Consider the following 12,285-nt stretch of genomic DNA (forward strand, 5'->3'; position numbering starts at 1 on the left):
TTCCTGCTGCATCAACCTCTTCCTTTAAATAGAAATGATAACTCCACTGGATCCCATGTTAACTTACTGCATCCCCCATTGTTTCTTACTTGTCCCACTGCAGCCATGGAATCCCATTCCTCACACTCAGCAGCTGTGGACCCAGCCAGTGGCTTAGCGTGCTGTGCTTCAGTTCCCTGGCCTGTAGGATGGAGGTGTTAACAGCGTCTACCTCCTAGGGTTTGTGAGGATGACATGGGTCAATTCATGCAAAGTGGCCAGAACAACCCAGCACATCAGGACTTAATATGTTAGTTGTCATTATCCTCATAATCTGTCAAGGTTTCTCATGCTTATATTCCAAACCCTGTCACCTAATGGAACAGGCCATGGGTAATGGTCAAGGAACTGGCTTGCTGACTGCAAGGGACCCAAAAGAAAGGGCTGGGGCAGGGGGCACAGTGGGTGAGCAGTGGAGGGGGTGGGGCCCTCTAAGCCCCACTTTAAACAGATTTCTTCCCTTTATTGGTCTTTTATATTCTGTTTCTAGGAATGTCTCATGTGAAGAAAGAGTTCTGCTTGAGGGAAAAATAGTAATCTTGGCTAAGTTGCTGACGAGGGTAACGTCCTAGCCCCTCTCGGCCACAGTTCAACTCAGCAAAACCTTACTGGGTTCAGTGCCTGCTGTTTGCAGAGCATGTGCTGGGTTCCACGGGGGGTGGGGGGTGGGGGGGTGGAATAAGACTGTTCTCTGCCTCCACGCAGTTCGTAATATAATAGGTACCCGGACCCCGTGCCAGGCAGTCTGACATGTGTGCTGTGTGGGGTAAGGGGACAGCACGGAGCGGGGGTCCTGGAGAAGCAGCTTTGAGCAGGGGCAGGATCACAACAGGCCGAGATGAGACGGCTAGAAGCCCAGGCAGTGGGGACAGTGTCCGGAGGACCATCCCTCCTCATCCACACTGACCAAGTGACACAAATGGTGTTCAGCCTCCAAGCTCAGTCTGGCTTGACTGGGTGGGGAGGGAAAGAAAAGGGAGGGTGGGGACCGTGTCCGCCGCGTGCCTTTCTGCTCAGGTTTTGGAGCAAGAGAGTGATATAACCAGAGCTGGGTTTTAGGAAAATGCATGTGCAACAGCACCACTGGCAAACTATCACACGAGGCCCAAAGGGATGGTGAGACTTTGGATTAAAACTTTCTCAAACAGAATTACTCTCAGAGTTCATTTTCAGCCTAGCTCCTTAGGGCAGGTTGGGCCCTGCTATGTTGTTATTGCTGTACGGGAGGAATCTTCCTAAAAGAAAAAAGCCACAGCACAGTCTGCTGCCATCTGAAAGCCTGCACTTCTGAAGGGTATAATACATAGTGACGGTTGTGATCTATGCCAGTGGGTGTGGGTCCCAGTACCTCACCATCCTCTGCCTGCATAATTTAAAATGACAGCTTCGTGTCAAAATGAAATGTGAGTGAAGTTCCTTGGATATTTATAAAATATCAAACAGAATCATGTCAGCAAAAGATGGGTCTTTTATTGCTAAACCACACAAGGATTTTTGTGTGTTTGGAGTTGCTGGCACCTCATCTACAAGCTGACCTTCAGCCGCAGCATAGACGAGGTGGTCCGCGGACCAGAAGGTATTTTCACCCACTGCAGTAAAAGGATGTCACAGGCTGCAACCAGATTGTCCTCAAAAGACCGAGGCGCAGGTCAGTGATACAACTTTTTCTGTTTCGTACTTTTAATTATTAACGGTCCACGTTCCCCTGAGAAAGTGAAAGTTGCCAGAGCAGATGGAGAAGGCTGTGGTCTGCTAACCTCAGGACAGCTTCCTGGTTTCCAGCCTCTGGCCGGACACCTCAGGCCACCAAGTTTGGACAGTTTTTAGGTGCAGCTCCAGACAATCCTGTCCGTGCCTACGAAAGTGTATGGACACGCATTTCCGTTAATTTACTAATGCTTCAGTACTTTAACAACTGGTGCCGGGGGACGGGGGGACTCGGTGCAGACGGCGAGCGCCGGGGTCAGAAGGTCTGCGATCAGCGCTGCAGCATCTGGCCGCCTGGCCCCAGGTGCGCCTGGTCCAGCTCCGGGAGCCCCGCCCGCTACGCCGTGCGCCCCGCGGGCCCCGCTCCCGGCGCCGAGAGATGACGTCACTGTCTGCGCCGCGTGCTGCAGAAACGGGAAGTGGGACCAAAACAAAGGAGCGGCGACCGGGAGCGGTCTTTCTTTTCCTACCTCCTCCGGCTTCCACCTCGGCCCCGGCCGCCGACCCCCGGGAGCCGTCCGATCATGTCCAACATGGAGAAACACCTGTTCAACCTAAAGTTCGCGGCCAAAGAACTGGGCAGGAGTGCCAAAAAATGCGACAAGGAGGAAAAGGCCGAAAAGGCCAAGATTAAAAAGGCCATTCAGAAGGGCAACATGGAAGTTGCGAGGATTCACGCCGAGAACGCGATTCGCCAGAAGAACCAGGCGGTGAATTTCCTGAGGATGAGCGCGCGGGTGGACGCGGTGGCCGCCAGGGTCCAGACGGCCGTGACGATGGGCAAGGTGACCAAGTCGATGGCCGGTGTGGTTAAGTCGATGGACGCGACGTTGAAGACCATGAATCTCGAGAAGATCTCCGCCCTGATGGACAAGTTCGAGCACCAGTTCGAGACGCTGGACGTGCAGACGCAACAGATGGAGGACACGATGAGCAGCACGACGACGCTGACCACTCCCCAGGGCCAGGTGGATATGCTGCTGCAGGAAATGGCAGACGAGGCCGGCCTCGACCTCAACATGGAGCTGCCGCAGGGCCAGACCGGCTCCGTGGGCACGAGCGTGGCCTCGGCCGAGCAGGACGAACTGTCCCAGAGGCTGGCCCGCCTGCGGGACCAAGTGTGACCGCGGAACCCGCTCTCAGGCGTCCCGGCCGCAGCCACCTTCGAAGACGGATACTCTACGCTAGAAACTCGGAACCGGCCGGCATGCTGAACTGCTCTTACTCAAGATGCTTCTACCTTTGGGTTTTACAGTGCTCTCCAGATACACGAAGACGTCGCAGGCCTTCTCCACTCTTAAATGGATTTGAAAGTTCTGTATAGCTTGTTGTCATGTGTATTTTTATAGCTGCCTTTTAACAGATCTGGTTAATTTGGCGTATATGAATCTTTCTCAAAAATTTGATCAAAGCTCTAGTTCCCGTGTATTCAGTATTCTGCCCGAATTACCAGAATTGAAGGTTTTCTTTTTCATTTTGTGTAATCGATAATATCTAGATTTGACGGGAGGTGATTACTTAGGTTGATTACAGCGCTATCAGCACCTCATTAAGAGATTTATTTCATGGGCAGTGCTATTCTGTGTGTCCTTTGTTTATTGTCATCAGATCCAGACTAAAGGTGACTATTCATCTGTTCTCATAACTTACACTAAAATTACTTTACGATTTTCCTGCATAATGTTCAGTTACTGTTTACGTCCTATAAATTTTTCTTATGGTAGTTGTCTTTATAACTGGAAATGCCACGTAACTTCCATTTATCATAAGAGAAAAGTGTTCATTTATGGGTTTAAGATTTACAAGGTTTAACGTTAGTATGACAGTTTTTTCCAAATGAACTTCTCTCTCACGTTTCTAGTTATTTTCCTATTTAATTAGACTTCTTTTAAAGTATGGCAATTCGCATGACAGTCACATTACTCTGACGTTGCCAAAGAACCGTTGACTGGTTTGAGAAAGCCCTGGGACTGTGTGTGTGTGGGTTTTGTTTTGATTTTAATCAAAAATAGAAATAAAATTAGAACTGCATTTTAGGTTCTAATTATTTGCATTTATCATCTTGTCTTAAAAGCAACAGCTCTTTTAAAACCTCAAAAATACAAGTTGGAGTGTTTGGCTTAGCCATGCAAATCCCTTACACATACATGCAGCCACCTGGAAGTCTGGGAAGGACAGATGCAGGGTCAGATGGTAGGCTCGACCCTCTCAGGCCAGAGCCCAGATGTGCTGCCTTCCATCTTTCTGGAATGGTGGTGTGTAAAGTAAAAGTGAAAAAGCAGAGCCTGTAGCTACCACTTTCTCAGAGCCGCAAAACATGGAGAACAGCAACTTGCTTTTGCCTTGGCGAGCATATTAATCCAAGTTAAACACTTAAGGATATTTTAAATTCCCTTTCCCTCACTGGAGAGAATTCCAGTATTTCAGAAAATAATTAAAGGGACTCTTCCAAGTCCTTTGAAAGATTGAGAACCAAGTATTCACTGTTACAACATGTCCTCCTGTATGAATGTGTGTGTATTAAGGGGGAAAAAAAATGAAGAGTTGTGTGCAGATGAGGACTGACCCTCGTATATAAGTGTCATTATGTCTGACTGGATATTGTTCCAAAGTCTTCTATAAGGGACATCTGCCAGTCGTCTGCCCCAAATCCTCTTTCTAGAACTAGTCCCTTTTGGTGTCTCCTCTCATCCACAAGGTTGCCCAGAGGCAGCTGTGTGTGAGCACAGCATGAGTCCTAACCCCTCTTTAGACTGAAAACATCATTACAACTTAAATAATAGCTTGGTGTTGATCCTTTGGTAAATTGAGGACCCTTTTATAGTGCAGATAATTCCCAACAAAACTAATATATTTTGTGAGATTAAACAATACTTATATATGCTTGAACTTTCTTAAAATATGTTCATTTCAAACTATATGAATGTACATTTTTATGAAACATATTTTCAAAAGCATACCAAGCCCATGAATTATTTCCTCAGTTTTGCAGTTGATGAAATGCTGGAATATGAACCACAGAAGTTTGTCAAATAAATCATTTAAAACTGCATGTTATTGCATACTTACTGTACATCCTGTTTACAAAGCTATTTACGGAAAAAATTCAGAGGTTGATTTGGTTCAGAAAGCATAGTATTTTTCCAGACTCACCTTTAGCACCTGAATTTCTGTTTGCAGGCATATTTCTAGAAGCCCAAGTTGTTATTTCTTTACTGTAATAGTTTCTTCATGGCAACAAGGTTCTTCCTCATACTGAAACTTGCCTAGGCTAAAGAGAGAATTTCCAAAAGGATCCAGCTCAAACATACCAAGGAAATGGTTCATCTTCCATGCAACTACTAGTATAATTTTTGCTCTTATTTCTCCTTTGTATTTTTCTGCCTTCAAATTCACAGTTTCCAAATGGATTTAGAATAAACTTTTAAGTTTACTTTAGGAACTACTTAGTTTATTTCAGTTCACATGATAACTGCACTATTGGAGACCTTTCTTACTACAGATGCTTCTTCCTGAAGGAGTCTTAATGTGTGTGTGCCTTTCATATGAGGGTGCTGTGTGCCCACCCTGCTGTCTTCGATTTGGAAAGGTGCCGCCTAAAGTAAGCACCCATCTGACAACCTTATTCACTGAACGTGATCTCAGGGTCAGCCAGACAACCTCACCTCATTGAGCAGAAGTGAGGCACCTCATGTTCTAGATTCCTCCTCTGCAACAGGCATGACACCCTCTTGGAGGCGTTTCCATAGCCAAAATCCAAAGCTCAGGACCTCCGGTGCTGTTGGCAAAAAGCTGTGAGCCTGTGGTCATTGAACAAACTGATGAGCAGGCCCCCGTCTCTTTTTTTTCTTTTAATCAACTGGTTGGAATGAGACAGTGCCTGCCTGGTGTACTGGGGTTTGTTTTCCTACAACCGGATAGTAGATTCCATGTGGGGCAGGACCAGTGCATCTCAGTCATGGTTCCTGGGCATCAGGTAGTATACCCAGCTCAGTAGGTGTGAATGCAGATCTCCCTTGGGTGCTGTCACTCGTGACCACGCCCAGAGCTCCCTGGTGACAGCATCACAGTGGGTGCGGGGGCCCTCAGCAGAGCCCAGATGTACCCTCAGGACCACCCTGTCCTCTTCCTTCATCGTGTTTCTCCAAATTGAGGTATTTGCTCCTGCTCTTTAGGGTTTGTACATCCTCCATCCCTCCTGAACGGTGTCAGGACAAACAATGCAGCAGTGTTTGTTGAGAACAACTGAATACAGTAAAAGATTTAGACTGAGGTGTGTCAGATGCTGGCTGGCTGGGGCTTCTTTCTAGAAATAAAGACATGCCTCTGCCTTAAACGGTCCTCAGTGGAGTTAGGTAGAAAAGGCACGAGCAAAAAGAGGAAAATACACAAGTGTACACAGGTGCGACAGAGTCATCAAGATGAGTAACATAGAGGGCTTCCCTGGTGGCGCAGTGCTTGAGAGTCCGCCTGCCGATGCAGGAGACGCGGGTTCGTGCCCCGTTTCGGGAAGATCCCACATGCCGCGGAGCGGCTGGGCCCGTGAGCCATGGCCACTGAGCCTGCGCGTCCGGAGCCTGTGCTCCGCAAATGGGAGAGGCCACAACAGTGAGAGGCCCGCATAACGCAAGAAAAAAAAAAAAAAAGATGAGTAACATATATATTACTATATAATATATATATATCAGTAATATATATCTATATCACCTTCTTTATCCATTCATCTGTCAATGGACACTTAAGGTTGTTTCCATAGCTCAGCTATTGTAAGTAATGCTGCTATGAACATTGGGGTGCAGATATTTTCTGGAATTAGTGTTTTTATTTTCTTTGGATAAATACCCAGGAGTGGAATTGCGGGTCCATAAGTAGTTGTTCTGTTTTTAATTTTTTGAGGAGTATCCATACTGTTTTCCACAGGGGCTGCACCAATTTACATTCCCGTCAACAGTGTACAAGGGCTCCCTTTTCTCCACATCCTCACCAACACTTGTTATTTCTTGCCTTTGATAACAGCTATCCTAACAGGTGTGAGGTGATATCTCATTGTGGTTTTTTTTGCATTTCTCTGATGGTTAGCAGTGGTGAGCATCTTTTCATGTGCCTGTTGGCCACCTGTATGTCTTCTTTGGAAAAATGTCTCTTCAGCACTTCTGCCCATTTTTAAATCACGTTGTTTGTTTTTTTGTTATTGAGTCACATGAGTTCTTTATATAGTGTGGATATTAACCCCTTATCAGATATATGATGTACAAATACCTTCTCCCATTTGGTAGGTTGTCTTCTTGTTTTGTTGCTGGTTTCCTTTGCTGTGCAGAATCTTTTTAGCTTGATGCAGTCCCATTTGTTTATTTTTGCTTTTGTTGCCCTTGCCCGAGGAGACATATCTAGAAGGATACTGCTAGGACCAATGTCAAGGAGCATACTGCCTACGTTTTCTTCTAGGAATTCTATGGTTTCAGGTCTTGCGTTCAAGTCTTTAATCCATTTTGAGTTTGATTTTTATGTAGGGTGTGAGGTAATGGTCCAGTGTGATTATTTTCCATGTAGCTGTCCAGCTTCCCCAACACCAGTTATGGAAGGGACCATCCTTTCTCCACTGTATGTTCTTTGCTCCTTTGTCATAAATCAGTTGTCCGTACGGGTGTGGGTTTGTTTCTGGGCTCTCAATTCTGTTCCATAGAATTGGCTTCTTAGAAGAGGTTGGGTTCAATCTGAGGCTTCAAAGAAAAAATAGTGGGGATTACACAAAGGTCTGAAAAGCCAAAAACTACGTGGGGATTTGACTGGAGTGGAGGGTTTGACATCAAGAAGAACAAGGAAGAGATGGGACGCATTGCGAAGGGCTCGGAGGCCAGATTCAGGGTGGACTTCACTGAGGGCGGGAACAGGATGTGAGTCATCAGGTGTGCCATCCAGGTGACGGGAGAGGACAGGCCAGGGCAGGAGAGGAAAAGGCATGATGCTTCTCAGACATCCAAGGGCACGTGGGTCACTCACCCACCCCGGCTCTGGCTCAGCCGCAATCCCGATGCCCGGTCTCTGGTCCGAGGACCACCTCTGACGTGGCCTGGATCTCAGCCCTGCTGCGCATTAGATCAGGCTGATGCTCTGTCACTACTGCTAACATTTTCCTCCAGTATTTTTTACATCAAATTTTTTACATCATCATGAAGTGAATTTCAGTAAGACACTGAGAAAAGGGTTTTACTTGTGTCGATTTAAAAATATGCACAACATGAGAGTTTCGAGTTGTTTTATTTGGGGCAAAATGAGGACTACAGCCGGGGAGACAGCATCCCAGGTAGCTCTGAGAAACTGCTCCAAAGAGGCAGCGGGGGGAAGGTCAGGATATATGTGATTTTGGTGAAGGGGGAATACATGCAACTGAGCACATACTATTTTGCAGAAGGTTTCTGCTAGTCACGAGGAGCAGTCGTCACCATGAAGGATTTTAGTGCTTTTCTAGATATGAAGAGATACAAGAATTGGGCTCATAAAATCGGCTTCTGAAAACATCCAGCTCTCTGAAGACCTGTTCTGCCAGTTTTTCCTGGAGCACAGAGTGCCTCATTTTTGCTGTCCACCTGAACTCCTTTCAGGGGGTGTTGAAAGTCAGCAGCTGCAGCAGCACAAGAGTTAATCCTTGTAGAGGTAGATGGCAAGTGCCAATGGAAAATGCCAATTTGTAGTTGACACTTGGCTTGACACGGCTCCGACTTGCTGCATTTTTCATAAAAGAAATCATTTTAGGGCTTCCCTGGTGGCGCAGTGCTTGGGCGTCTGCCTGCCGATGCAGGAGACGCGGGTTCGTGCCCCGTTTCGGGAGGATCCCACATGCCGCGGAGCGGCTGGGCCCGTGAGCCATGGCTGCTGAGCCTGCGCGTCCGGAGCCTGTGCTCCGCAAATGGGAGAGGCCACAACAGTGAGAGGCCCGCATAACGCAAGAAAAAAAAAAAAAAAAAAAAAAAAAAGAAATCATTTTAAGTACATTTAAATTAAACGTCGTTGGTGCTTTTCCTGGGATCCAGTTGTTCAAAGGCATTTAACAGGATAGCTTCATCTTTTCACCATCCCCCCTCAACCCCCACCCCCGGCCCACAAGAACCCTGCAGTTTCGAGTTACTGGGGTGACAGACAGATGAGAAAGGAACAGTGAACTGCCGTTTCGTGCCAATGTCGAGCAGAGGGGGATCCCAGTGGCCAAAATAAAAACACTTCTGTAAACACAAATATCCTCAGCTGTAGCAGGAAACAGTGAAGAGAAATCAAGTAAATTGCTTTTTAACTGCTTTTCTTAAAGTGACCATAAGGGTGGGGGTGGGGGGTGACATTTCTTTTTAATATTTATTTATTTACTTATTTATTTGGCTGCACCAGGTCTTAGTTGCGGCATGTGGGCTCTAGTTCCCCAACCAGGGATCGAACCCAGGCCCCTGCATTGGGAGCACAGAGTCTTAACCACTGGACCACCGGGGAAGTCTGGGGGGCGACTTTCTATAATTGTATTTTGTTATTGTCCTGCGACTCTTTATCTAATGGGAGTGAATGGTTTACAAGTGGAATTCTTAGATCTTGTTAATTTTTTGGCATAATAGGCAGTGGCGTATTTAGGGAGACAACCTTTTAAATTTTAGTCATACAAAATTCTGTGCATGATTTGGAAGATCCTTTTAAAACTCCTCTCTCTATATATTAAGAGCCCCATTTTGAAAAAGTCCTACTACAACATGTGGGAAATACACCAACTGAACCAAAGATTAAGTCAAAAGTCTGGCAGACATCAACTGCTAGCCTTTACTCCTTAGAGAGGCTCTCAAATGTCCAGGGAAACATTCACATCTGGGGAATTTTCACATTTTACTTCCATTGCACAAACTTGAAATCCATGAATTCAGAGGACTATTCACCATCAGTAACAATTCAGAAGATGCCCTGGGAAATGTTCACTGATGCCGGTCAGGTCTCAGGTGGTTAAGTACCAGAGCTGGAAGGAACCCTGGCCACTCACCCCGGGCTCAGAGGTGGGGACAGATGGTATATCTTTCCTTAGTCACGGTCAGGAAGTGGTCAGGAAGGTACTCCCACGTGTCCTCGGGAAGGCGGTCTCTGATCTTTCAACAACTTCTAATGTCTTTTTTGTTAACCACACTTGTTTCTACTTAACCCGTTATTACCATCTGAATAGATTCACCCACCCCCTCCACCCTGTCTGCGTTGTGTTTGAAATCGGGCGCCTCCTACCCTCTAACCAGAGCTGAAGGGTTCATTTTTGGTTTGATTTTCAGTTCCTTCCAGCCCTTTCCATCGGAGATGATCAGTATCTGTATCACCTTCTCATATTAGATGTCCCTGCCGAGAGGACAGACCACTTTGCTTCAAATTATTACATCCATACACAGGGAAGTGGGGAGGCTCATCTCCCCACCGGAGCCCCCAGGTTTCTGGGCTGTAGTCCAGAGTCCCTCCCCACCTCGGCAGACACCTCCCTCTTCATCACAGACTCAAGTCTTCTTGCCCCTTTCCTCTCCTGCTAGACGGTCAGGGTGGACTTTGAGGTGCCCCCACTCCACCAAATGCAAGGCCAGCAAGGACTGGGCCAGAGTGCACTATGGTTTTCAAACTAGACAGCTCTCAGGGGTCCCCTCCTGTGGCTCCTCCGGGGTCTTCTGCACTCCCACCTCCTCCTGTGAGCAGCTCAAGGGCCTGCAGTGCTGGCTGGGGAGGGGGGCTGTGTGGAGGTAGGGAGGTGCTCCCCACTCACTGTGCAGAAGCTCACGGGCACACAGGCTGGGAGAAAGGCCCACCATGACTTTACTCCAGATACGGAACAGTGGACCCCGAGCTGTCCAGACAGGGACTCCGGCCGAGTCCCCCTGATCCAGGTCACATCCACTCTCCCCAGGGCCGGAGCCCCACCTCAGCCACAGGGACCCCCCACCAGGAGAGCCCCACCGGGGCACTCAGAGCCCTGCCCGCTCCTCACACACTCTGCTGCCCCCACCCCTCGGGAAGTGGTCCTTTGCTCAGTGGTTAACCAGCGCTGTGTCTTCCTGTGTCGGTTGCAGGCTGGGCCTCACAGCCCCCTGCTCACTTCATCCCACAAATATGCAGGGGCTGGGCTGCCCCACAGGCGCTGGGGAAACCTGGCCAACAAGCCAGATCTGCCCTGTGGGTCCCACATTTGGAGGAAGAGACAGACGATAAACAGAAAGACAAATACATGTCAAACCTGTCAAGGGAGGGCAGAGGCCTGGACCCCCGCTCCCCCACCGCGACGGATCAGGACCCTCAGGACTCTGACCTGGCGGGGAGACATGTGTCCAGGAAGAACGCGGGAACCTGCTGGCCCGTGGCTGCCCCTTCCCCCTGGGCTCTTGCAGGCCCCGCACACCTGCACCCCAGCCCAGAGGCGTCCCCAGAGCGGCCCCAAGCATGTCTGGCTTTCTTTTCAGCTTCCTGGAGAGAATTGACAGCGTCAGCCTGGTGGACTACACGCCCACGGACCAGGTAGGTGGGGTTGGGCCGCGACCACCGCCCGAACCGGGGGGACACTGGAGGGTCTCTGTACCCTCGGGGCCCAGCCGTGCCCCTCTGGGAGGCTCCCTGCACCCCCCGCCCCCCGAGGTCTGAGCTCCTGGTCGTCCCCTGGAGTCCAGGAGCTCAGTTACCCTGGCCTTGAGCCTGCCCCTCGAGTCCGTCCTCACACTTCTCACTGGGCTCAGAGGGGCCACCGCCCTCCACTTCCAGAGTCACCGCGGTGGCCGATTTACATCCTAATGGATCTGGTGACCAGGAAAGAAACCCTGACACCTGACAGGCCAGCAGAGGTGTCAGCCTTGTGAAACTGTACGGCTTTCTCATCATCTTTTACCTTAGAGACTAGAACTGTGAGGAGAGAGAGTGAGTCTGATCCGGAGCGGCAGCTGGCAGGACGGGCGCCTCTCCCCAGACACTGGCGGGCTGCTGGGGACATGGTGTCAGTAGGGAACACTCAGGAGTGATTACAGGAAGCTTCTAAAGGAAATAAAAGCAGAGCCATCAAGTCTCCAAGACCAAACCAGTACATTAACTGTGACTTTCTCCGGGGAGCGAGACCAAGAGCATTTGTCTCTTGGTCTCTTAAGTCCTGTTTCTTTTCCAATGGGGGGAATTGCTGTTTGGGACACTCGCAGCCTATAGCTGCCCCGGGCTGTCCCCCTGAGGACAGGGGTCACTTGTTTGCTTCTCTCTTCTCTGCCCCCAGGACCTCCTCAGGTGCAGAGTTCTGACGTCAGGGATTTTCGAGACACGATTCCAAGTGGACAAAGTCAACTTCCAGTAAGCGTGTGGGCAGGACCTCCCGCGGGGTCCCCAGGCCTGGGGTCGGGGAAGTGGCCTGGATACCGGGCGATCCCGGGCCTGCAGTGCTGCAAACCCGCGTGCGCCCCTGCAGGCCCAGGTGTCAGTGCAGGGAAGGGAGGCACTCGAGCCCGGTGGCCTCAGGCAGGTGCAGAGGAGGAGGACGCAGGCAAGGGGCTGCCCAGAGGGAAAAAGAGC

General features: G+C 49.1%; 2 protein-coding genes and 1 non-coding gene across 4 annotated transcripts in view; 2 read left to right on the forward strand and 1 right to left on the reverse strand.

Moving 5' to 3' along the window:
• GNAL (G protein subunit alpha L) overlaps window positions 1-12,285 on the forward strand; it is a 90,060-nt gene that overhangs the window by 74,143 nt on the left and 3,632 nt on the right. For both annotated transcript variants that reach the window (XM_007463282.1, XM_007463281.1), the window contains exons 6-7: window positions 11,202-11,256; window positions 11,993-12,066. In XM_007463282.1, coding sequence (XP_007463344.1) covers window positions 11,202-11,256; window positions 11,993-12,066 — 129 coding nt within the window. The remainder of the gene's footprint in view (window positions 1-11,201; window positions 11,257-11,992; window positions 12,067-12,285) is intronic.
• CHMP1B (charged multivesicular body protein 1B) lies at window positions 2,162-2,870 on the forward strand. Its single transcript, XM_007463280.1, has one exon. It carries the CDS (start codon window positions 2,271-2,273, stop codon window positions 2,868-2,870), a length of 600 nt encoding a protein of 199 aa, XP_007463342.1. The 5' UTR covers window positions 2,162-2,270.
• Window positions 9,154-9,225, reverse strand: TRNAG-CCC (transfer RNA glycine (anticodon CCC)). The gene has a single exon. It is a non-coding gene; the product is annotated as a tRNA-Gly (tRNA).

The sequence above is a fragment of the Lipotes vexillifer genome, unplaced genomic scaffold (assembly GCF_000442215.2).
Source record: "Lipotes vexillifer unplaced genomic scaffold, Lipotes_vexillifer_v1.1 scaffold848, whole genome shotgun sequence".
Taxonomy (NCBI): Eukaryota; Metazoa; Chordata; class Mammalia; order Artiodactyla; family Lipotidae; genus Lipotes; species Lipotes vexillifer.